Source organism: Pelophylax lessonae, assembly GCF_965119305.1.
Source record: "Pelophylax lessonae genome assembly, chromosome: 6".
NCBI classification, from domain to species: domain Eukaryota; kingdom Metazoa; phylum Chordata; class Amphibia; order Anura; family Ranidae; genus Pelophylax; species Pelophylax lessonae.
Genome location: NC_138773.1, coordinates 107344814 through 107369356, shown reverse-complemented (window position 1 = coordinate 107369356; position 24543 = coordinate 107344814). Strand labels below are relative to the sequence as shown.

The 24543-nt window shown below is 46.7% G+C and overlaps 1 protein-coding gene across 2 annotated transcripts in view; it reads right to left on the bottom strand.

Moving 5' to 3' along the window:
• The window catches only part of USP42 (ubiquitin specific peptidase 42), a 137791-nt gene that overhangs the window by 41246 nt on the left and 72002 nt on the right, over window positions 1-24543 (bottom strand). For both annotated transcript variants that reach the window (XM_082261879.1, XM_082261880.1), the window contains 5 exons: window positions 23110-23221; window positions 18052-18192; window positions 12896-12996; window positions 12637-12769; window positions 6653-7336 (listed from right to left, as the gene is read on the bottom strand). In XM_082261879.1, the coding sequence (XP_082118005.1) occupies window positions 6653-7336; window positions 12637-12769; window positions 12896-12996; window positions 18052-18192; window positions 23110-23221 (1171 nt within the window). The remainder of the gene's footprint in view (window positions 1-6652; window positions 7337-12636; window positions 12770-12895; window positions 12997-18051; window positions 18193-23109; window positions 23222-24543) is intronic.

Here is a 24543-nt window from a genome sequence, read left to right as displayed (position 1 = left end):
CGAGACGCGAACAGGTCCACATCTGGAAGACCCCACTTCGCGCACAACATCTGGAAGACAGCCGGGTGGAGAGACCATTCCCCCTGATCCAGGGTCTGGCGACTCAGATAGTCCGCCTGCCAGCTCTCCACTCCCGGAATGTGAACCGCCGTTATCGCCGGGACATGAGTCTCGGCCCAAGACAGAATGTCGGCCACTTCTCGAGCCGCTCGGGCACTCCTGGTGCCCCCTTGGTGGTTGATGTAGGCCACCGCCGTGGCATTGTCCGTCTGCACCCGAACCGGGCAGCCCTGCAGCCGGTCCGTCCAGCGATGAAGACCGAGCCTTATCGCACGCAATTCCAGAATGTTGATCGGGAGGGAAGACTCCCCCTCCGACCAGGTCCCCTGGGCGGACAGGACGCCCAGAACACCACCCCAGCCCGACAGGCTGGCATCCGTGGTGATTACCGTCCACGAGATCGGACGAAACGACTTGCCCCCGGACACCAACGGGGACTGGAGCCACCACAGAAGGTTTTCCCTGGTGCGATGACTCAACGAGATCTGAAGATCCAGAGATTGAGGTCGCCCGTCCCACCTGGACAGGATCTCCGCTTGGAGACCCCGCGTGTGAAACTGCGCGAAAGGAATCGCCTCGAAGGCCGAGACCATCAATCCCAGACATCTCATACACGTCCGCAGAGACGAGTGTGGAACGTCCCTGAGGCACCTGACTTCCTCCTGAAGAGTCCTGAGTCTGTCTTCCGGCAGGAAGACCTTCGCCTGCACCGAGTCCAGTATCATTCCCAGATAGGGGAGACGAACCGACGGACTCAGTGTCGACTTTGGAACATTTATCGTCCAACCAAACTCCTGCAGAGTTTGCATTGTGACAGACAGGTCCTCCTCCAGACCCTGTCTGGTCGCAGACCGAACCAGAATGTCGTCCAGATACCCCAGGACAGAAATGCCCTGGGCCCTCAATAATGCCAGAACCGGTGCAAGCACCTTGGTGAAGACCCGCGGAGCCGAGGCGAGACCAAAGGGCAACGCCACGAACTGGTAGTGATCCTCCGCAATGGCAAAACGAAGGTATCTCTGATGACCCTCGAATATGGGGATGTGAAGGTACGCATCCTTCAAATCGATGGAGGCCATGAATTCCCCCGGAACCAGGGCAGCCACCACCGAGCGCAGGGATTCCATGCGGAACTTGCGAACCCGCACAGAGCGGTTCAGAGCCTTCAAGTCCAGAATCGGACGAACCTTGCCCTCCTTCCTGGGCACGGTGAACAGATTGGAATAAAACCCCCGAAATCTGTCCCGATGAGGCACCGGAACCACCACTCCCTGAGCCCTCAGGTCCCGCACCGCCAGGTGCAGATCCCGCAGGCGCTCTGGAGACAGTTGAAGATTTGAGGGAAAAAATCTGCTCTCCGGCCGAGAGAGAAACTCGATCTTGTAACCAGATCGAACGATTTCCAGAACCCATCTGTCCCGCACACGGGCCAACCAGGGCTGAAGAAAACCGAGCAAGCGTCCCCCCACCCCAAAACTGGGTGAGGGCGCCCCTTCAGGGCGCACCGTTATGGGCTGCAGGTCCGGATTGGCCGGACTTCTGTTTCCCAGACCAGGGCTTCTTCCGAGAGCCTTGGCCTTTGAACGGTTTGCCCTTGTAGTGCGGCCGAAAGGCACGAAAGGACCCCTGAGGGGGCCGAAAATTAGCATGCTTCTTCCCAGAAGCCCCCTTAGCCTTGGGGAAATGGGGCAAGAGAGTGCTCTTACCCCCGGTGATCCCCTTAATCAACACATCCAGGGACTCCCCAAAAAGGCGAGACCCATCATAAGGCAGATTGGCTAAGGTCTTACGTGAAGATTGGTCCACCGACCAACATTTCAACCAAACCAGGCGGCGAGACAACACCGCCACGCTGTGCACACGTGCAGCCAACGGAATCAGGTCCAGGTCCGCATCACACAGATACATGACACCCTGGTGGATCTGATCCACCATATCCAGGGTCGCCGCCGAGGCCGAATCGGCCACTAGGACGCGCCTAAGCATCTGCGTCCAACTTGCGATCGCCTGGACCGCCATGAGAGAAGCAAACAGAGCCTTAAGCATAGAACCCGTAACAGAATAAGTATGACGGGCAAGAGACTCCAGTCTCCTATCCGTGGCATCACGGAAAACAGGGGAACCCTCTGCAGGAATCGCAGTGGCTCTGTTCAAAACCGCAATTGCATGATCCACTGGCGGAGGCACACACCACCGTTCATCAGTGGCAGGCGAGAAAGGATAACGCAGCTTGAATTTACTTGGTACCGCAAAAGGCTTGCGCAGATCGCGCCATTGATCCTTAACAGCGCGCTGAAAATCAGCATTGCAGGGAAAAACCTGCGGCGTCCTGCGTTTTCTCTGCGTCCCATAAGCCGCCAAGGCAGCGGGGGGACACACTTCGTCCTGCAAACGTAGCGTCTGCTTAATGGAAGCAATCAACTCATCCATGATTGCAAGCTCTTCAGGCGAGCCAGGGGGAGAATTATCAACCCCCTCAACTTCAGCCTCTACCTCAGACCCCACCAGATCAAGAGAGGAGCGGGACCCCGATAAGGAGGTCCCTGCCAGAACAGCCCCATCACCTTCACCCTCAGAATCAGAGGACAGAGCAACTCTGGGCCGTTTAGTAGATTGAGCAGCCACCAGCATTTGCACCTGGGCAGCAAGGCCAGCCACAATAGTGGCTAAATCCCCCCCTGGGGGGGAAACAGCGGTCCCCTGGCTTTCCACCAATACTGTAGGAAACTTGCCCTCCTGAGAATCCATTGCCCCTGTAATGCCAGACAACCAAGGGTTAACTGCCCCCTTTTAGCAAGCGCGGCAAGCGCAGCCCACCGCACCACACTCAGGCACAATGAGACCCCCACAGGGAATATACAAACTGAGTACAGGCAATGGATGACAAGAACAGAAGGATAAAACCTGAGGAGACCCCGCTGCTGCTGCTGCCTCGATCGGTGTTCCTGGAAAGAGGAAGTGATGCTGCCAGGGCGCTCTATGTAAGCCTATGGAGGCTACAAGAAAATGGCCGCCGTGCATGTAAACCATGCGGCCGGAGCGGGCGCCAGTAAAATGGCGTCGTTTGGCGCCGAAAACGCTGCTCCACAGTGCATAAAAACACACACATTACATCCCAATATAAGGATACATGTTAGATCGCCGCAGCGATCGCTGTATATGCCCAAACATGCCAAGAAAAAACATGCCCCACAGCACACAGCTTCTCACACTGCCCAGCCTGACACACTCAGTGTCATACAGCTCCCCCCCCCCCTTGCAGCCCACAGCATGCAGCCGAGAGATAGGGAGACAAGCAGTGTGATTAAAGGCAGGTTACACAGTCCCAGACTGAGACCCCCCCAGACAGACAGGTCCCCACATAAATACACTTACCTCACATGGCGTGGGGAACCCGCACAGGCGAACAAGCCGCTGCACATGAGGCAGGGAGAGTCGCAATTCAAGACGCACACAATGGAGGTTAAGAAACCGCACAGCGTCCGGTGAGGTAGCCACCTCACCAATCATCCCTGCACCGAACAGGGATGGGTCGTTCACTGTGCCAGGAGCGTTACCTGGCTGAACGCTCGATGGCAGACTGGGAAGCCACTGACCCACGACCTGCGACCAGGGGGATCAGCCCGAGACCCAGTCCGCATGATCCTCTTCGTCCGAAGAACTAACTAATGCTGACAAAAATAACAGCTAAGTAAAGGTAGAGAGAAAAACTCAAACAAAATATTAAAAAGAAGAAAGAGTCTGGGACAGAAAGTCCCAGCACAGAGAGAGCCAGCCACTCCTGACAAGCTAGACATTAAAACTGGGATATGGTTGCAGGAAGTAGGAGGGTATTGACTGAGGGGACCACCCCTTGAGGGTGGGATATGTTAAAGCTTTATTGTTAACATATTCTGTTGCCTAGCTACTCCTTCGGAGCAAAGTCTAATACCCCATATGTGACGAATATGAAGAGGCGGCGACTGTCGGAGGACGTAAGAGAAACAATCTTTTTGCACCACTAAAGGATCCCCCCCAAGGCTCAGGATACCCATCAGCAGAGAGAGATAACAGGGACCCCCAAGGACTCACCATACCGACCGGAGGAGCGCCGAGATTTCAAACCCAGCATCATCATGAACCTTATCCCTGTTCATATGTCCTGGGCACAGGAAGAGGAAACTAAAGAGGAGGAGCTTCGGCATCCCCACGAGGCTTCGATCTCCAGCGTCACTCGGACTAAGGGAAAATTAACCCTGTGACATTATCAGGCTACATAAACCTGGCTACCAGCTGGCAATCAGCCAGACCAAGGGAAAATTCCTCCCATGACATCGGGCTACACAAACATGGCCACCAATGGGAGACCAACTAGACTAAGGTAAAAATGGGGACCCCCCCCCAAGGTGGGACACATGTTAGGGGAGACGCCGCTGCGCACCTTGTTCCGGTCTCTGCACTGGGACCTCCCTGCATTATAACCACACTGCAAACAGTGGGGCATGCACCTAGGGGTCTCCTATACTGGGACCCCACCAGACTACCAGGGCAGGACACACTATCCCAGGACCCTTACAGAGTGGGGATAGCGGGGCAGACCCCAGGGGTCTCCGCTGCATCCTCTGCCCTGAGATCCCCACCAGATTCCAGGTCCAGACAGGGGAGGAAGGGAGTGAGGGAAGCCCATCTCACTGAGGGATTATTAAGGATGGGATGAGGGAACCTGCAGGCAGGTCAGACCGTCCCTAGGGGTTACCCGCGTCAACCAAAAAGAAAACCAACAAAAGGGCAGAAGGGGGACTGTACTTACTCTTCCATGGTGCAGGTAACCACCAAACGGAATCCTCGCCACTGAAGTAGGGGAGTTGTCAGCCAATGGACCCCTGCGACTCAGACTGAAGCCCAGTCGTATTCGCCCCTTGTAGACGTTTAACTCGCTGGCTTGGGGGGGGGGGGGGGGGGGGCGCTGGATCTAGATTATCCAGCCCATCGCCCAGCCCGGCAGTTGATTGTAGATCACCCGAGAGAAAAAAACAAAAGATGCAAAGAAAGGAGAAAAAAAAATTGCTAGGACCAGAGATCCCAGTTGGGAGCCTAGGTCCTTACTCCTGACTTGACAGCCAGTGGGGAGCCTAGGTCCTTACTCCTGACTAGACAGATTAAAACTGATTACCTAGAGCAGAGAAGGGGCGTTATATATACCAAGCCGATGGTGGCCCATAGTCCTACTCCTGGAGGAGGCAACATAATCCAATAGTTATAATGTATAGATCGCAGTGTCATTTTTGTGAGATGAGGGAAATCACACTAAAGAGATGCAGACCTTGCCACTTTCCTCAGAGCCCTGTCGGTGCCGCAGCGGATTGATAATCATAAAAAACACCCCCATACAGATACTTAGCTCATGGACATAGGCATTTCTTCAGAACAAAAGGTAGGAATCTGCAACAAAGTTTGTTAAAGTCCTTGCAATGTACATAGATCACCCAATGAAGAACTTTTGTCGAGAAAAAACAGAGTTGCTCTTTAATTCATCATCTCATGCGACCTTAAAGAGGAATCCCAGGTATGGATATTTTATACATAAGCTGACTGGCCCCACTTGGACCAATATAACTACATTAATACCTTGGTTTGTTAGCATATTTTGTTTTAGAAACATGCTTGTAATCCAAAGCACTCATATCAAAGCAAATTTCCCTATAAGAAATAATGGAAACTCAGGAGATTAGTTCAACAACCATTTATTGATATAAAGATAGATATGCTGCTATCATATCTATAGTACAGTACTGTAAAAGCATGCCACCCCCTCTGTTAAACATTATGTGTCCCTGTGCTGTAAATAAAAGATGCCGATTTCTACCTATACAGTACTGTATCGCCTGACTGCTCAGCTCTCTGCTCCTCTTGTCACTTGAGTCGTCACTTGAGTACCGGGAGACACGCTGGTATACGGTATAATTAGCATTTTTTTTATACAGCACAGGCACACAATATTATTTAACAGAGGAGATGGCATGCCTTTATTATACTAACCACTTTAACATTGTAATTGTAATACTGCTCATATATCAAGACAACTTTTTTAAATGTTGCTCGTCTTTAAAAACCGAGGTATTACTGTCCATACAATACCTGGCCGATGACACTGGAAACTGGAAATCGCCGAAGTAGACACAGTCACTACAGTGATCTCCACTTGCTTCCAGGTTCCACGATGCAAAGCATTCTGTGACTGCCATCCCACTCTCTTCTTCCAAACAAGAGGATGCCTTGGAAAATGCACACCATTCTTTCAATTGTGCCTGTACTGAGTGGCCAAATGCCTGTTTTCAGAATGCAGCAGCCAACCACTCAACATGGGACCCAGGACAGGTGGAAATCAGTGGAATAGGGGCGTCTACTTCAGTAATTTCCAGCTTCCAGGGGTATCGGCAAGGCATAGTTTCATGTATAGATGGACCATTGTAACTATGTATAAAATATCCTTACCTGGAATTCCACCGACAATAGATAAATGTGTTTGCATTAGAGGGATTTCCTTCAAATTATCATCAGAGTGATACAATCCAGGTAATAAGGACTATATAAAACGTAATAATATACTTACATCCTTAGACAATTCACAGATGTTAACAGAAGTACTTGATCCTAAATGATTTTCGCCATTGTGGGAACTGGACATTGATGGTTTACAAGTGTCATGAATAGTGAGCTCAATCTGATTAGTTGGACTGGATTCTAAAGGTGTTACTGATTCCTCTTTAAAACTGTCAGTCCTGTCTAGCGTATCTGTGGGTGCACTAAGACCGTTTGCTGAAACCGCTCCATCTGTACACTTCCCACTCCATCTTCTCTTGCGTATCCCTTTCTGTTCTTCATCAGATTCTTCAGAAGATTCTGTACCATAAGGAACTAACAAGTTGGACGATACTTTAGACTTGCCATTGACTAAACTTCCGCGGTTCAACCTGATTGGCGCATGCTTTGATTCGGATTGTGTAGGGACACTTGAGGTAGAGAGCATTGGACATGGTTTAGTAGCAGATGTCAAGCTTGCACTAGTTGCAGACTCAGTATTGGGAGAATCATGAAATGGTGCTCCTTGAAGAACAGGATGCGGTTTATTGATAGTGATGGTAATTTTTTGTTTTTTGACTGTCGAGTTAATGGACACTTGCCGGTTGACTGGAACTGCACCCATTGGCCTTTTAACGTTTGCACAGCTATTGTTTAGAACAGGACCATTTACTGAAGATTTTGGTGAGCGATTTCCATTCATGTGCTTTACATTCTAAAGGAGATTTAAAAAAAAAAAAAAAAAGTTGACATTGTGATTTTTAAACAGCTTTTTAACACAGCAATGAATTTTAAAACATATTGTACCTAATTTGTGTGTTTGAGTACAGGCTTGCCATATCATGGAACCCTTGTGGACAGTGAGTACTGAACATTTGGCGACAACAAACTCCTTTTTTTACCACTGCACAGGTTTTTTTTTTTGTTTTTATTTTAAACAGCTGACAATGCACAGGTAGAAAAACAGAGTTCCCTGAGGCCAGTGGAAGAAGGGCGAGTGGAAGAAGAAATAACACAAATTAATCAGCAAGCCAGAAACAATTAGTTAAGTGTGCCATGTTTTTAAGGCTACAAAAAAAAAAAAAAAAAAAAAAAAAAAACTTAAGCGGCACCTTTACTCAACTGTTAAAGTGAAAATAAAGCATTGAAAAGATGAATAAAAGAATGACTAAAATCAGAGAAATTATGACTTACCTGTAAACTCCATATCTTGGATTATAGTACAGGACATAGGAACAGTATTCAAAAGACCTAGGTTAGAGGCTCATACCTTCAGGTGATTAGACACTGGCTAACCCATTGAGCTAGTCTTCAGGTTGTAGCAAGCAAAGTAGAACAGCCAAGGAATGGAAAAAGGGTGACCTGTCTCATCTACTATACTCCAAGAATTTACAGGCATATCAAAATTCAACTCATCTTAATCAGGACACAGACAATGTACACACACCATAGGACATCCCCAAGCAATAAATCACGAAGGGAGGGCAACAACTACACAAACTGAACTGTACCAACACACCCAACAAGGGCAAAAAAGGCCCAACATCAGAGTACTGCCGTAAGAACCACTTTGCAGGACCTAGAAAGGATGGTCTTGGCTTGGGTGTAAGGCAATCTGGTCCTTGTGAAGAATGTGGAATAACTCCTTACAAGAGGACTGGCAACTCAGACACAGCTGACAGAAGTTAGAGCAACCAAAAGGCTACTTTGCAGGAGAGGTCATCTGAGGGAACATCCCTGGTGAGATGAAAGGGTGGTTTCTGCAGGGCAGACACACCCAAGTTGAGATCTTAAGGAAGCACAAGAGTACGGCAAGCATGGCTTGATGCAAGATATGCCTTGAATAAAATGTATAAGGGAGCACAAAGCCAGAGGTCTTTGGAAAAAGAATGGACAAGGGCAAAACCGGTCCTTTCACAGTGCTCTGAGCTAAGTTCTGGTAAAGACCTGATTGTACAAAGGTAAGAGTGCAAGGCACAGAGTACTCTCTGAAATGGAATTGCCTGTCAGATTGCAAAACACAGTAGGCCAAACCCCCAAAAATTATTCAAATATATTAATAGTAAAAAAGGTCAGGTCTGAGCATGTAGGCCCTTTACAAAAAAATCTAAAGTGGGTGACTGGGGACAAAGAGAAAGCTAAATTTATTAAATACCTTCTTCAGGTCTTTGTATACAAAGGAGCATGGAGGAGTGCACGTTCATAATGGGGATGGTATTAACCAATGGCTGAAAATGGATATGATCCAGAAATTTTAGACAGAATAAAAGGTGAAGAAAGCACCTGGACCAGATGGCATGCACCCAGAAATCCTAAAAGAATTGAGCTCTGTCATTTCAAAGCCATTGTTTCTCATTTTTAGGGACTCTTAATGACTGGAATAGTACCACTGGATTGGCGTAGGGCCAGTGGTGTTCCCATATTTAAAAAAGAACCAGTCTTTACCAAGTAACTATAGACCTGTTAGTAACTTCTAGTGTCGGGAAGATACTGGAGAGAGTTAAGAAAAACAAAAAAAAAACAAAAACAAACACAGATGAGTTCTTAAAGGAAAAAAATAATTTTAAAAGCAACAGACAGCATGGATTCATGAAAGACAGAAGTTGTCAAACAAATATGATTTTCTTTTTAGGAGGAGGTAATTAAAACCTTGGACAGGGGGGTAAAAGCGGTATACTTGGATTTTGCAAAAGCGTTTGACACCGTTCCCTACACACAGCTATCGTGTGAGGTAAAGTCTACAGCACAGTTGTCAAACAAGGCCCGCGGGCCAAATGCGGCCCCCAGGCCATTTTATGTGGCCCTTTGCACCTCTCCTGCAGCTGCGGCACCCCCCTTGCCTCTTCCCTCATCTTGTCTCTGTAGTCAGAAGCAGAGAGGACAGAACTCCTTTGCTAGATCCTACACTCTGCAGCTGCAGAAAGGCTCGTCTTTGCCCCCCCCCCTCCGCAGTCCGCAGCAGAGAGGAGAGCAGAACTCCTCCTACAGATCCTGCACCTCTCTGTGCAGCTGTAACACCTTGCCTCTTCCTCCCCCCGGTCTCAGCATTCAGCAGACTCTGGAAGCTGACTCCAGCCCTCCTCTGGTTGTCCTCTAGACCCTACACTTCTTCCCAGGTCCACCCTCATTTTCTTTCTGGCAGCAGCACAAGGTAACGGGGTGCATTGTGATGTAAGGAAGGGCGCAAGACTCTTGACTTCTGATGGTGGGGGCTCTTGACATCTCATGTAAGGGGGCGTGGGGTGCCTTGGACATCTAATCCTACAGATATAACCGGCCCTTTGAGGGCAACCATAATGCTGATGCGGCCCGCGATTAAATTGAGTTTGACACCCCTGGTCTACAGGCCTGGAAAAATCAGTTTCTAAATTTATAGAATACAGGCTAAATTACCAAATTCTGAGAGTAGTGATTATTGATTCATACTCTGAATGGTCTAAGACTCTAAGGTTATCAGTGGTGTACCCCAAGATTCAGTTTTGCGACCTTTCCTTTTCAATATATTTATAAATGATTTAGGGTCTGGGATTAAAAATACCATTTCAGTCTTTGCAGATGACACCAAGCTATGCAGTAGAATAGAGTCTTTACAGGATGTCTCCAACTTACAAGCCAACCTCAATGCACGGTTTAATTTGGCAACTGATGTGGCAGATGAAAAATGTAAAGTTATGTACTTGGGGGCTAAGAATATGCATGCATCTTACATACTATACATATAATGGTAAAAGGTACCATAACGGCTTTTGCTCAGTGCTCAGTTTCAGAAACTAGGTTTCTTACTTATTACAAAGGTTTTAAAGTTCTGTCATGCATCACTACTTCCTGAGAGTGGGGGGTTAGAGTTAAGATACAGTGTGTCTGTATTCCATCATCTTCTTAGGCTGCGGCAAGATGTAGGCTGTGCTTGAGCAAGGGGTGTATTCAAGAGGCAGGCTGTGACTGGATGGGGGCTTGTGCCAGAGGCAGGCTGTGATTGGTTTGGGGGCTTACTGGCTGAAATAACTACCTAATATAGGCATGCTGTGTCTCTGCACAGTGTCCTATACCTTTTAATGGGGAACCAAAAAATGGAAGAAAGCTGACTACACAAGAACAAACTGGCTTCTGGGATTTGTGTGGTCATAAAGCTAGGATCAACTAGGTACTTCAGATAAAATTAGTACATAAAATGTGTTTTAGAGATCTCAAATGAAAATGGATAAATGGTGAATCTCAGTGTGGGATATCTCTGATCTCAAATCTTGAGTGTGGGCTCAGAGAAAGCATTTTCTTTTCAGGAAGGAAAACCTTTGCTTGGGATATGTCCAACACCAGACCCAAGTATTCCAGGTTCAGAGAAGCCTAGAGAGCAGGCTTTTGGAATTTGATCACCCAATTGAACGCTGGGAGAATCAGAATCATTCTATGGATATTTGCAATCTGGGAAACAATCTTCTGCAGCTTTCTCAAACACTGCCTCTATGTCGGGAACCAACTCCCGAAATCAAGGATAGATGAAGAGAAGCCCCCTGCAAGGCAGAGGAGCTGTCACTACCAAGGAAAGCATAGAGGATGTTCTAAAGCAGGACAAGAAAACCACAGTCTGTAAACTCCTAAATAAAAGGAGCAATGCCCCCCCCACCCCCAATGAGAGCTGGATAGCACCTCTAACCTGACTGGTGGTGCATCAAATGTGAATAATGGTTACATTTATGGGTAGAAGAGACCTCCAATTTATGTGCTCCCTATCAAAGGGGAAGCGCTATGATGCACGGTCACAAGGGATCTAGATTCTTCAGGGTATTTCCAAGTCCTCAAAAGAAGAAGGTCTTAAATAAAAACCTCTAAAAAAGACCCTAGGACTGGGACAGCAAGACATCAATACCCCAAGACAGAAAGCAAGAGCTGATGAGGGGTGTCAGAGGCCTAGGAGGTGACCAGGTCACTGTAGGCAGGCAGTGAAAATTGACTAGAGATTCATGGGATGCTTCAAAAGCAGTGGCGGGATGCTTCCTTCAGGCTGAATGGTGGGAAAGAGCATGAATCACACATGCAGCACTCCACCCAGCAGAAGTCAGTTCTTAAGAGACATGGTCTCATGTGGCTGCACCACTGTGTACACTCTGGACCACTCTGGTCTGCAAAGTGACAAATACAGAGCCCAGAGCCCCAAGATCACATTGGCTAGCAACACACACGTGCAGTTCATGGCGGTCTGGGTAGGGCCTCCAAAGCTAGTTCTGAGGAGATGCCAACCTAGATAGCTGCTATGTACAGACCAGCTCAAGCAGCATTATAGCAAGGAGTCTGGAATTAAGTCACCAAGAAGAAAAAACACCAGCATTGTAACAAAATCTTGACGTCATCAAGATTAGAATAGCAAAAAGAGAAGGACATAGTTACATAGTTAGTGAGGTTGAAAAAAGACATCAGTACATCCAGTTCAACCTATGATGTGTGTGCGTGTGTCTACTGTTAACCACACATTGTATACCCCTGTATGTTGCGGTCTTTAAGGTGCCCATCTAATAGTATTTTGAAACCATCAATGCTCCATGCTGATACGACTGTGTGCGGAAGAGAATGCCACATCCTTACTGCTCTCACAGTGAAGAACCCCCTGCGTATTTTAAGGTTAAACCGCCTTTCCTCTAGTTTTAGTGAGTGGCCACGCGTCTTATTGTATTCCCTTTTTCTGAATAGGTTTTTCCATATGCTAGGGTTTCCAGTACAATATTTGTACATGGATATCATATCCCCCCTCAATCGTCTCTTCTCCAGAGAGAGAGAGGACACTTTTCAAAATAAAATGAGGTATGCTGGGTAGAGGAGGGGTTTTACAGGGGCTTGCTTATAAAACCTTTCGTTCCCCAGTACCAATCTCCTGTAGGAAGCAGTATAACCTGAATTTTATAAAATTTTCAAGTTTCACAAAGGACGATAAAGAAATCCATAAATAGCATGTATACTGGATCTAAACCAAGCAATAAATTCTTGCAAAATAATTTTTTGTGCTTGAGAAAAGGCTCTCACCTTAATGATCTGTTGAGGTCCTACAAACAAAAACTTGGACACACTTGCCCTCTGGCTGCAGCTGGGTTGCGGGGAATTAGGGCTGGCTGATTGGAGAGCATATGATGCATCACCACTAGGAACATTTTGGGATCTGGGGGGGGAAAAAGAAAAAAAAAAATGTAGAGCATGTGAAAACAATGCTAAAATTATTTGGCACAAACCCTATCAAAGGCTTTACAGGAATGTATGTGGAAAATAAATAATGACAAGGAAATACCTGATGTAGAATAAAAGGTATGCCTGCTGGTTGAGGACTGTCCTGATGTCTGCGCTAGACACAATAGAATCATTCATAAGGTACCACTGGTCATTACTAGCCTGAAACACAAGATATGAGATATCATACAGTAAACAAGTGCGAGAGTCAAAGCAATTATAGAGGATGGTGAAAATTCATATAATCACAAAGTACTATGGTGGCGCATAGCAGGTTTTCAAACAGTACAAAAGTGTTGGTCATCGCATACCAAACTAGATGTTATAAACCAAATTAAGTTGTAGGAAGTCACAATTTCACCACATTGAGGACATACAGTCACTGGCCACTTTATTAGGTACACCTGTTCAATTGCTTGGTAACACAAATTGCTAATCAGCCAATCATATGGCAGCAACTCAATGCATTTAGGCATCTAGATGTGGAGAAGACTACTTGCTAAAGTTTAAACCAAGCATCAGAATGGGGAAGAAAGGGGAGTTAAGTGACTTTGAGCGTGGCATGGTATTGGTGCCAGATGGGCTGGTCTGAGTATTTCAAAAACGACTGATCTACTGGGATTTTCACGCACAGCCATCTCTAGGGTTTACAGAGAACGGACTAAAAAAGAGAAAATATTCACTGAGCCGGAGCTGTGTGGATGAAAATGCCTTGTTGATGTCAGAGGAGAATGTGCAGACTGGTTTGAGATGATAGAAAGACAACAATAACTCAAATAACCACTCGTTACAACCTAGGTATGCAGAATACCATTTCTGAATGCACAACACTTCGAACCTTGAAGCAGATGGTCTACAGCAGCAGAAGACCACACCGGTGTCACTCCTGTTAGTGAACAGGAAAATGAAGCTACAATTCTCAGAGGCTCGCCAATTTAGACAAAAGAACATTGGAAAAACATTGCCTGGCCAGATGAGTTTAGATTTCAGCTGCAACATTCAGATAGTAGGGTCAGAATTTGGCGTAAAACATGAAAGCATGGATCCATACTGTCTTGTATCAACGGTTCAGGCTGGTGGTGGTGTAATGGTGTGGGGGATATTTTCTTGGCACACTTTGGGCCCCTTAGTACCAATTGAACATTTAAATGCCACGGCCAACCCGAGTATTGTTGCTGACCATGCCCATCCCTTTAGGACTACAGTGTACCCATCTTCTGATGGCTACTCCCAGCAGGATAATGCACCATGTCACAAAGTTTAGATCATCTCAAACTGGTTTCTTGAACATGGCAATGAGTTCACTGTACTCCAATGACCTCCACAGTCACCAGATCTCAACACAATACAGCACCTTTGGGAAGTGGTGGAACAGGTAATTCGCATCCTGGATGTGCAGCCGACAAATCTGCAGCAACTGCGTGATGCCATCATGTCAATATGGACCAAAATCTCTGAGGAATGATTTCAACACTTTGTTGATCCTACGCCACAAAGAATTAAGGCATTTCTGAAGGCAAAAGGGGGTCCAACCCTGTACTAGTGAGATTTAACTAAAAGTGGCCAGTGAGTGTATGAATCATGAATAATGATGGCAGCCCAGGGCATTTCCTATGTCCCATTACATGACCTCAATTTGGCAACAGACTGGGTTAAGTTTCTACATGTCATCCTTGATACTGGTCTATGACACAGTTATGAATTTCTGCTATTAACTATGCAAGTAAGGGGGGGGGGGGGGGGATAGGTCTCTTCATGGCAATTATTGAAACAATTGACATAATGACAAACAAATCTGTTTTTACTGTACAGCGTGCATTTGGGTCTATGACAGAGGAAATGATTTTAGACTATTCGCTAGTGTACAAGAACTGATTAAATGGTTCAACATCCTCCCTAAAAAGTATATTAATGCAACATAAATGAGTAAAATAAAAAAATTACATTTTAATTTCACAACGCAAGCCAACGCCTGCCAAAAGAAACTATCAGGAGAGAGCCTCAATACAAGTGGGAGAGATCATGAAAGCCTGAATGCTGCAGGTATATACACTTATCTTTAACACCACTGTCCCGCTGTCATTCTACTACAGTATAGGTCGGGCAGGAAGGTGCGGCTTTACTGTATCAAGTGGACGTCATATGATGTCTTCTCAAAAAGCGCTGCTCGAGGGGCCGTGCAGTGGCAGAATCTGTCTACCAGACACAGCAGATTACTGATCAGTGTACCGGGTCGCTGCCGGTACTATATGACCGATGTGACCAATCACAGCAGGTCACACGAAAGTTGTAAACAATGGATTGATTCCTTTCATGCCATCCATGGTGTACAATTGTTTTGCTAGTTGTGATTTACCAATGTGATCACAAAATACAGACGGTGCATATAACAGCCCATATGTACCATGTGATTAGCTTTGACCAATCACAGCTCATCACAACAAAACAAACTGAATGAATCAGTATAAAATGCTTGCTCATAGCAATGTAATTCACTGCTATAAGTAATCATAATGTGTTAATGTGATTTTGGGAGCCATGTCATCTGCTGGTGTTGGTCCACTGTGTTTTATCAAGTCCAAAGTCAGCGCAGCCCTCTACCAGGAAATTCTAGAGCACTTCATGCCTCCCTCTGCTATATAGCTTCATGGGGATGCGGATTTCATTTTCCAGCAAGACAAGATGAAGGACGCTATCAAATCACCTTTCAGCAAGTTCACCCATTCGGTTATGGTCTGTGACACCAGAGTGATCATAAGACCGGTTTCAGTATTGAGCCCGCTATCACATGCTAATTGCGGGACAGAGACTCAAGCCGTCTATCCACGGGGTTTGTAAATACCAGGGACTCCTCCCCTGGAAACCACAGTAGACTTGTTTAGTCTGGAAACTGGATGATCCACCTTTGGTGGTACGGTCCATCTAGCGGATACTGCGTCCGCGAAGATGTAGGGCCTTTTAAAGTGCTTAGGACGCACTAACATTTGTTTGATGCTCCCCTACTGTATATTGACAATGTTGTCAAAAAGTTACGGACAGGGGAAAAGCTTGACTTCTGGGATTTGCGGGTGCCAAAAGACACCTGCTGCCCTGACACTTTAGAAACATCCGCGGCTGCTGACGAGGATACATCCTCCTCGCCATCAGAAGACACAGATCCACCAGGATGGCATGTGTCCGCGGCAGCCATATCTAGCTCAGAATCTTGGGACATTAAAGAGGCAGGGGAAGGCGCAGGGCACTTTCTACTAGTGGCATTTTTTTTTTAAACTAAATACACTTTTGACAGCAGGTTTTCCAAAACTGCTGTAAATGCAACAGGGGCTGCGACCCGGAGGGTCCTGTACCCGCACTGAGGGGGTCTGTGGGTGAGATTTGGTCCTCGGACTCCATATTTACTTAATACAAAAAAAGTGTCACTTTAAGAAAAAACTGCAAAAAACACGATCCGCACCGCTGCACCACAAGTACCAGCCCTAGCACAGCCTGTAGCTGGGTGAATGAAAAATAACTACAGGGACCCCAGTAACACCCAGTAACATACCCCCAAAATGATATGGAGGGATATAGAAACATTCTGTGCAGAGAGAAAAGCAGAGAGAAAAACAATCTGACACAGAAACAGGAAATGCCTGGATCATGTACTAGAGTCACCCTAGCTTCTCCCTGCTGTCCAGCGATCGAGGACTCCAAGAAAATGGCCACCCCATGCATTCCTATGGGGGAACTACCAAAACATGGCCGCCCATGCGTTTCAATGGGAAAATGTTTACATTGATGCAGAGCGAAACTACAGCAAAATAGCGCCCCCTCGGCGTGCCATGCGGTCTCCAGGACCCCCCCCCCTGGGGGGTGGGGTCAATCAGTGGCATCGGGGGGTCCCCCCGAGGGGCCCCCACCAGGATAAGCCTCCCCCCCACAGAATCGCCGCCACCCTGAGGTAGGAACCTGCTTTGGGGGGGGGGGGGCTGGTATCACCGAGAGTCAAGGGGAACCAAGGATCCGACTTTTCCAGGGAGGGGCCCACGTCCACCCCGAGACCGCCAGAGAAATGGGGGGGGGATACTTATGGCACTTTTCCACTGCAAGTACCAGCTCGGCTCCACTCGGCACTGCTTGGCCCAGTTCGGCTCAGTTTGCTTTTCCACTGCGTGATAAGAGTCGGCACCTTTCAGCACTGTATAGGCTCTACTCGGCTCAGTTTGCTTTTCCACCGTTGTAGTACTTAATACTAAGTGGGTGGGATTACAACGATTCTCTGACCAATCAGTGGCTAGTGGTGACAAACAATCAATGCTGCATGCAAAGGATTGTGGGATATGGTATCGGTACGGCCTGCTTGGAACCCCAACCGAGGTGGTACTGTTTAAGTGGGCCATACCGACATCGTACCATGTAGTGGAAAAGTGCCGTTGTACCAAACCGTTCTAACCCGTACCATGCGATACCATGCAGTGGAAAAGCGCCAATCCGAGCCAAACTGATCCGTACCATGCAGTGGAAAAGCGCCTATACTCACCATACCAACGGCATCAGGGGGGGCACCACTCCGAACAGATTACCTCTCCACCCGGGGTGGGGGTGCTGATGGCCAGGGGGTACGCTGCAACTCAGGGCACAGGCCAGCCCCCATCCATTGGGGCTAGGTCATGGCGAAGGCCTAGCGCTTGACTATAACCTGCGCATGCTCGCTGGACAGGCTGGGAGACCTTAAGGATCGAGCATTTCAAATTCGAAACCCAGCCGGCTGTTGCTTGTAGTTCTCTTAGGAACAAAACTAACTAAAAAGTAAAGTCTTACAAAAAGGTTCCCAAAAATAAATAAATAAATAAAAACAGCTAAGACCAAAGTCCCAGCAGGGAACAAGGTCCTGTTCCTAAACTAGGCAGAAACAAACTGAAGCCTATAGCAGATTGTGTGGGTGTATGCCTGCAGGGACGGCCCTATAGGTGTGGTAAATCTTTTTGTTGCCTAGTGTTCTACTCCTGTAGGGGGCAGCATAACCCAATGGTCAAGAATTATATCGAGCTGCGTCTGTCAATGATAGAGAAAACAGTAAGCTCCACCTGAAGGGGACAGGAAAACACTGAAGGTCTTCAGTGGTGATATAAAAAAGGTATTACATTGGTTTCTTCTCTCTTGCAGGGCTGCATCCATTGGGCTTTATGGGAAAAAAACAGACAAACCAACATGCATAAAATTATAAAAAAAACTTACCTTTATGTAAGAATAGTAATGTCCAGTATGACAACTGAAGCCACTATGTACAAGTACAGCATACAGTTTGTATACAAGTGCTTCTCCACTTGGATGAGAGGTGTACGGACGGATGTCAAGGTATTCAGGGTATTTAATTTCCTAAAATGGACAATAAAATTAGGTCTATTAGTCATTACACTAGACCATTCAATTAAGACAAAAAGTACATCCAATACAAAAAAAAAAAAAACGCCCTCCATGGAGTGTAAGCTGGTGGAATAGTGTAAGCTGGTGGAATAGGGCAAGCAGGGAGCAATACTCTGGTGGTTCCCCACTGGTCTCTGACATGCTGGCAGTATTTTCTCTGCAATCACAGGTTAAGTTATGTCTTTAACCACTAGCAGGCCATTTATAAAATTTCCTGGCTCACCTCACCTCTGGACACAATGAGTTCATGCCTCCTATAGAACCCACAGGACCCCCCTCTTCCTAGCTAAATAAAAGGCCGCACATCCTCACGGTAAAACTAGTTCTGACAGCAACTACTTCAGACAGAAAGGTGTTGATTGCAGCACTTTCCCGCAAGGGCCCCTTTGTGTCTTTTTTTTTTTTTTAAACCAGAAAAAGGGATATACTACGTCCATCTCTAAAGCTCAATTCTAAAGTGGTATCCAGTTTCCAGCAAAACTGGGAATAAGTCCCTCTGAGTTTTTGCACAGGAGTCACTGAGTACACAGCAGGAAGATGTCAGGTTCTTACACATGGTAATGTTGCTAACAGAGTACTTGCAGTGCTCAAAAGTGAGGAAAGTGGACAACCTTTTCATTTTTGCCATCAGGTCCTCAGGAGTCAGTCTATTGGGTTACCAGAGAGATTAGATTGGCATACACAAAGTAGGTTTTTCTGCTCTAAAACCGGTGCAAACTCATTCGACTAGAGGGGTAGCAGCTTTTGGGGCAATTCTGCCAAGATTTGGTGGAAGATAAATGCAAGACGGCTAGATGAAGCTCCTGTGCTGGCTTCATTTAAACTTGCAAGCTAGGACGTGCGGTCAGCAAGTTGGGCAAAGTTTGGGACAAGAGACCTTCTTTGTAGTCTTTTCATTGTTTTTTTCCCAAAAGGAAGCATCCGCAGATGCCAACGCATCCACTTTGAAGAAAGCTTGCAAGATCACGTCTTCATCCAAATAGAAAATTGTAGACGACAGACATGTGAGAAGAACCATCTTATCTTTGAGGACCTCCAAGTAGGGGGTAGGCCAAGATAACGCCGCCAGCACCAACATCCTGCGAACAGAGGTGATAGCTACCAAAAAGGCTACTTTCTGGGACAGCGTAAGCCGAGGAAACCCCCGAATATATTTATAATTAATGATTTATAAAGGGAGGCTTCTGGAGAACCGAAAGCACTAAGTGCAGATCCCATGGCGGTAGAAGACCGCTGAAAAAAGACCGCCAAGGCCGACACCTGGCCCTTGATGGTACTCTAGGTCTATTTCTGCTCGACATCTCCATGAAGGTCGGTCAAAATCGGAGCCACAGAAAAAGAACCAGGGTGAATGCCGATCGACTCACACCAAGAAATGTACGCTTTCCCCGTACAATGGTAGATCTTCCAAGGAGGTAGACTTCCTAGCCTTCAGCAATGTTGGAATCACTGACGCAGGTAACCCTCTATCCTTCAGCATCTGGCTTTCAGCAGCCAGGTCGTCAAATCCAGCGACTGTAAAGCAGGATGGAAGATCGGCTCTTGGGATAGTAGATCCTCCCTGAGAGGCAGCCTCAAAAGGGGCGTCGGCGACCAGTCGTGGTGTACCAAGACTGACGAAGCCAGTCCGGGGCAACTAGAATGACCAGAATCCCTTCAGCCTCGATCCTGCACAAAAGCCACGGCAGAAGCTTGAGAGAAGGAAAGGCATAGATCAGAGGATACTGGCCCCTTGGGGCCACCAGAGCGCCTGTGTGCGTCCACAAGAGGATCCTGCGACCTTGCCACAAACCTCTGTACCTTTCTGTTGAGCCAGAGTGCCAACAGATGCACCTCGGGGGTGACCCACCGGAGACATAGCTGATGAAACACGTCCGGGTGAGAAACCACTCCCCTTGGTCCAACGCCTGCCGATTGAGATAGTCTGCCTGCCAGTTTTCCACTCCTGGAATGTATACGGCTGGGAGGGCCGTAACAAAGCTTTCTGCCCACCAGAGGATGCCAGCTACTTTCAGAACTGCCAACACACTCATTGTTTCACCCTTTTGCTTGATATAGGCCACGGCCGTGGCATTGTCCGACTGGATCTGTACCAGGAGCCCCCGGAGTCGTTCCATCCAGTCATCTAGGCAAAGCCTGATCGCCCAAAGTTCTAGGACATTGAATCGGTAGTCAAGACTCTTCCAGCGTCCAACAACCCTGAGCGGAGCTTGGTCCCAAGACACATCCTCACCCCGGCAGACTGGCATCTGTGGTGACCACTAATACAAGAGGAAAAAGGTTTTGCCCTGCCGAAGAGACTGAGAGCGAAGCCACCAGGCGAGATGCCCCCTGGTGTCCAGGCTCAACTGAATCGCATTGTCCAGAGACCTCAGACACTTGTCCCATTTTAACAGGATGTCTCGTATGGAACTGCAAAACGGAAACACCTCGAAGGTAGATACCGTCAGGCCCTGTACCTGCATGCAAGTCCGGAGGGAGGACCACCTGCTGGATAGCAGTAGATGAATCACACCATACAACTTCTGGAGAAGGACGGAGCACTCTAGTTAGAGCTAAATCCGGAGTCAGATGCAGATAATTCAACTTTCTGTATGGGATCAAAGTAGACTTCTAAATTACCAGAAGCAAAACCGAATGCTTTTAGGGTCTAGGGACACTTTTGTGAAGACCCGAGGAGCGCATGCGAGACCAAAGAGTAACGCTACAAACTGATAGTGCTCCTCCCCTACAGCAAAATGGAGGAAGCGCTGGTGTCGGGCACATATTGGAATGTGCAGGTAAGCATCCTTTATATCAATTGAAGCAAGAAAGTCCCCCTAATGTTGGGATGCCACCACCGCGCGAATGGACTCCATTCTAAACTTCTTTACCCGCACCAAGCAGTTCAGGGACTTGAGGTCCAGAATCGGACGCACCTTGGCCTCCTTTGGGACCATGAACATGTTTGAAAAATAAAAACTCTGAAACCGTTCCAATACCAACAATCACAACCCTGAAGCAACAGGTCTTGTATCGCCCCAAAGAGAGCTTGCAATTGGTCAAGGGACGGACGCACATTGGAAGAGAAGAACCTCTCCGGAGGGCAAGAACGAAAATATCTTGTAACTCGACAATATCACTTTGTAGACCCATTTGTTCTTTACCAAGGAGGTCCACAGGCCTGGGAAAACAGCAACGACACCCCCCCCCCCCCGGTGCTAAAGGAGCCTTGCCCAGAATCCAGCTCTCTGCTTGCCAGACCAGGGCCGCTTGGAACCTCCCGGGGAGGACTTGAAAGGTTTTGAACCCTTGTCAGTGGACCCTGAGGGACAAAAAATAAAAATTTATTGTGAGCAAAGAAAGACGAACCACATCTGAGACGAGGTTCTTTTCCCTTCCTAGATTGTGGACGAAAAGTACTCTTCCCCCAGTGAGACTCTTAATAATGTCATCCAGGGTAACCCCAAACAGCCGATCATCTTGAAAAGGTAAAGCAGTCAGAGCTTTTTTTTTTCTTTTTAGAAGTCTGGTCCGCAGACCAATACTTAAGCCACAATATACGCCTAAGCACCACTGCCGAAACAAATAGCTTAGAGATTACGGGAGCTGCACCCAAAGAGGCATCGCAGACAAACTGCGCGGAGGGGGGGGGGGTATGGGTGATGTTGGGGGTTACCAAAATGACCCACAGTGACCACCAAACAGGGGGGGAGTCAGAGAAACCAACCCGGGGGAGGGACGTGCGTCCACCCCAAACCCATCCAGGGGGAGAGGGGGCAGCTACTCACCATACCAGGAATCAAGTGGGCACCACGCCAGACAGAAACTCCTCACTTTTGAAATGGTGGGGTGGAGGCCTGTCAGCCAAGAGGAACGCTGTGATCCTGGTCGTATGCAACTTCGTTAAGCGTTTAACTCACAGGCCAGCCCCCGTCCAGTGTGGCTATGTCGCTCGCTGGCCAGACTGGGGGGACCACGGGATCTAGATATCCATTCCGGCAGTTAATTGTGGATTTTACAGGAAAAAAACGCCAGGACCAAATATCCTGGAAGAGAACTAGGTACCTACTCCTGACTTGCCAGAAAAATACTGAAGGCCTATAGCAGAGGAGGATGTATACCACCTAGGATTGCCCAAAAGCATAGCAAAGCCTTTTTTATGCCTAGCGTCCAACTTCTGTATGGGGCAATATAACCCATGGTTCTGAATAAAGGAGAGCGGTGTCCGTCAAATGAAAGAGTAATTAGGTTTAACCTTAGATTGCAGAAAGGGTTCTTTACTGTTAGAACAGATAAAATGTGGAGCTCCCTCTACCGGGAAGTGGTAGTAGCTCAGATTGTCAACAACCGCAATAAAATAAGCACACCAGATGCACTGGGGTGCATTTGTGACAGCATTCTCAAGAAGTATGGCATGCACCATTTTTTCCCCTAGTGGAGAACAACACATTCAAATGCATACAAACACAACATTGCAAGGCAAATCAAGACAAAAACAAAAAAAACAAACGCATGTAAAATGCATGGCAATGCATTACAAAAATGCAACGCGCATGCATTCAAGCGTGAACGAGTCCTTTAGCTGTCTTCCCCAGGAAGCAGAAAATACAGAGCTATGGAAAATACAGAGCTATGGAAGAATAAAAATCAACACACAGGGCTTAAACTGGATGGGCTGGTGTCGGTCTTTTTTTTTTTAAACCTTACACACTATGTAGCAAACTACGCAAGTTAAAAATGAACATATGCCGATTTGTGTTTGTTCATGCATTGACGATTTAAACACGGTATGTATAAAAACGAGTAATTAATGCAGCTTTGAAAGATGGCAAACATTTTTAACAAATAGCTTCATATATTGGGGACCATAATCCATTTTGGACTCACCTTTGAAAGTTTTCCTCCACTGAAACTTGCAAATCTTTTCATGGACAAAGTCAAGACATTAGATGTTCTATGAATTGTAAATTTCTTTGTTGCCGTAACCAACTGATTACACCTAAAGAAGCAAGGGGCCAAAATAAGAACACCACAAGGAAAAATGTTAGAATAAAATACACCCGTTCAGGTAGAATTGTTGGAGATGTGGTCAATGGCTTGCTTTTTAAAGTTGAATACATCAACACTCCAATCCTTATCCTTCCAGCACTATTTAGAAGATGCACTAACAGCTTATATACTTTTCCAGATCAGTGCCTTACCAAATAGAGTAGTAAATAGAAGTATACCAGGGTATAGCGCTGTATCTCAAACTGAGGTCAGCAGCGGCAGCTAGCATATTTCTTTTACACTGTAAAAGAAGCTAAAAAGGCGTTTCCCAACTTCACTCCTCATTAGTGCTGAAACAACTAATCGATTATGAAAATAGTTGTCAACTATTTTCATAATCAATTAGTTGGTCAGCCGATTAGTTGGCCTGCATACAGATTGCATTATTTGTTTACATATCAGAAAATACAGTGCAGCACACATACAGCACAATACACCCTCTACACATGTCAGTATACACAGTGCAGTACACATACAGCTTAGTACACCCTCCAGAGGTGGGGGACTCAAGTCACATGACTTGACTTAAGTCAGACTTAAGTCACCAGTTTGAGGACTTGAGACTTGCTTGACTAAAATTAATAAAAAGACTCGACTTGACTTTGACTTGGTATTCATGACCTGAGACTTGACTTTGACTTGAGACAAATGACTCGAAATGCCTTTACTTTTTCAAGTTATTAAATATTTGCATTTTCTCAAGGTTAAAGCAAAATTAATGTGCCTGTTATGTTTCTGACACCACAGTCACTTAAAACACCTCAGTGTGTTCCGATTTTTAGGACAATGGCTGTTTAACAATGGAAATACTTAACATGTTTTTAGCGACTGTGGTGTTGAAACATGACTGGACGAAGGATTTTGAGCTGTTTGGGCATTCAAAGTGTTTCTTTAATATGCCAAGAAAAAAGCACTAAGCTGTTTTGTTAATGTTGAAAATAAAAAAAAACCTTTCCTAACCACTGACTTAACTGATTTAAAGGTGAAAATTGGGGTAGATCAGTATTTTGACTTGACCAAAATAAATTACTTGACTTCTAGCAGGGACTCGACTTGACTTGCTTGCTTTTCGCCACAGTAACTTGCACATGTGTGACTAACTCCAATGTCTGCCCTCCATACATGTCAGTATACACAGTGCAGCACACATACAGCTCAGTGCACCCTCCATACATGTCAGTATACACAGTGCAGCTCAGTGCACCCTCCATACATGTCAGTATACACAGTGCAGTACAGTACACCCTCCATACATGTCAGTAAGCTTGTTAA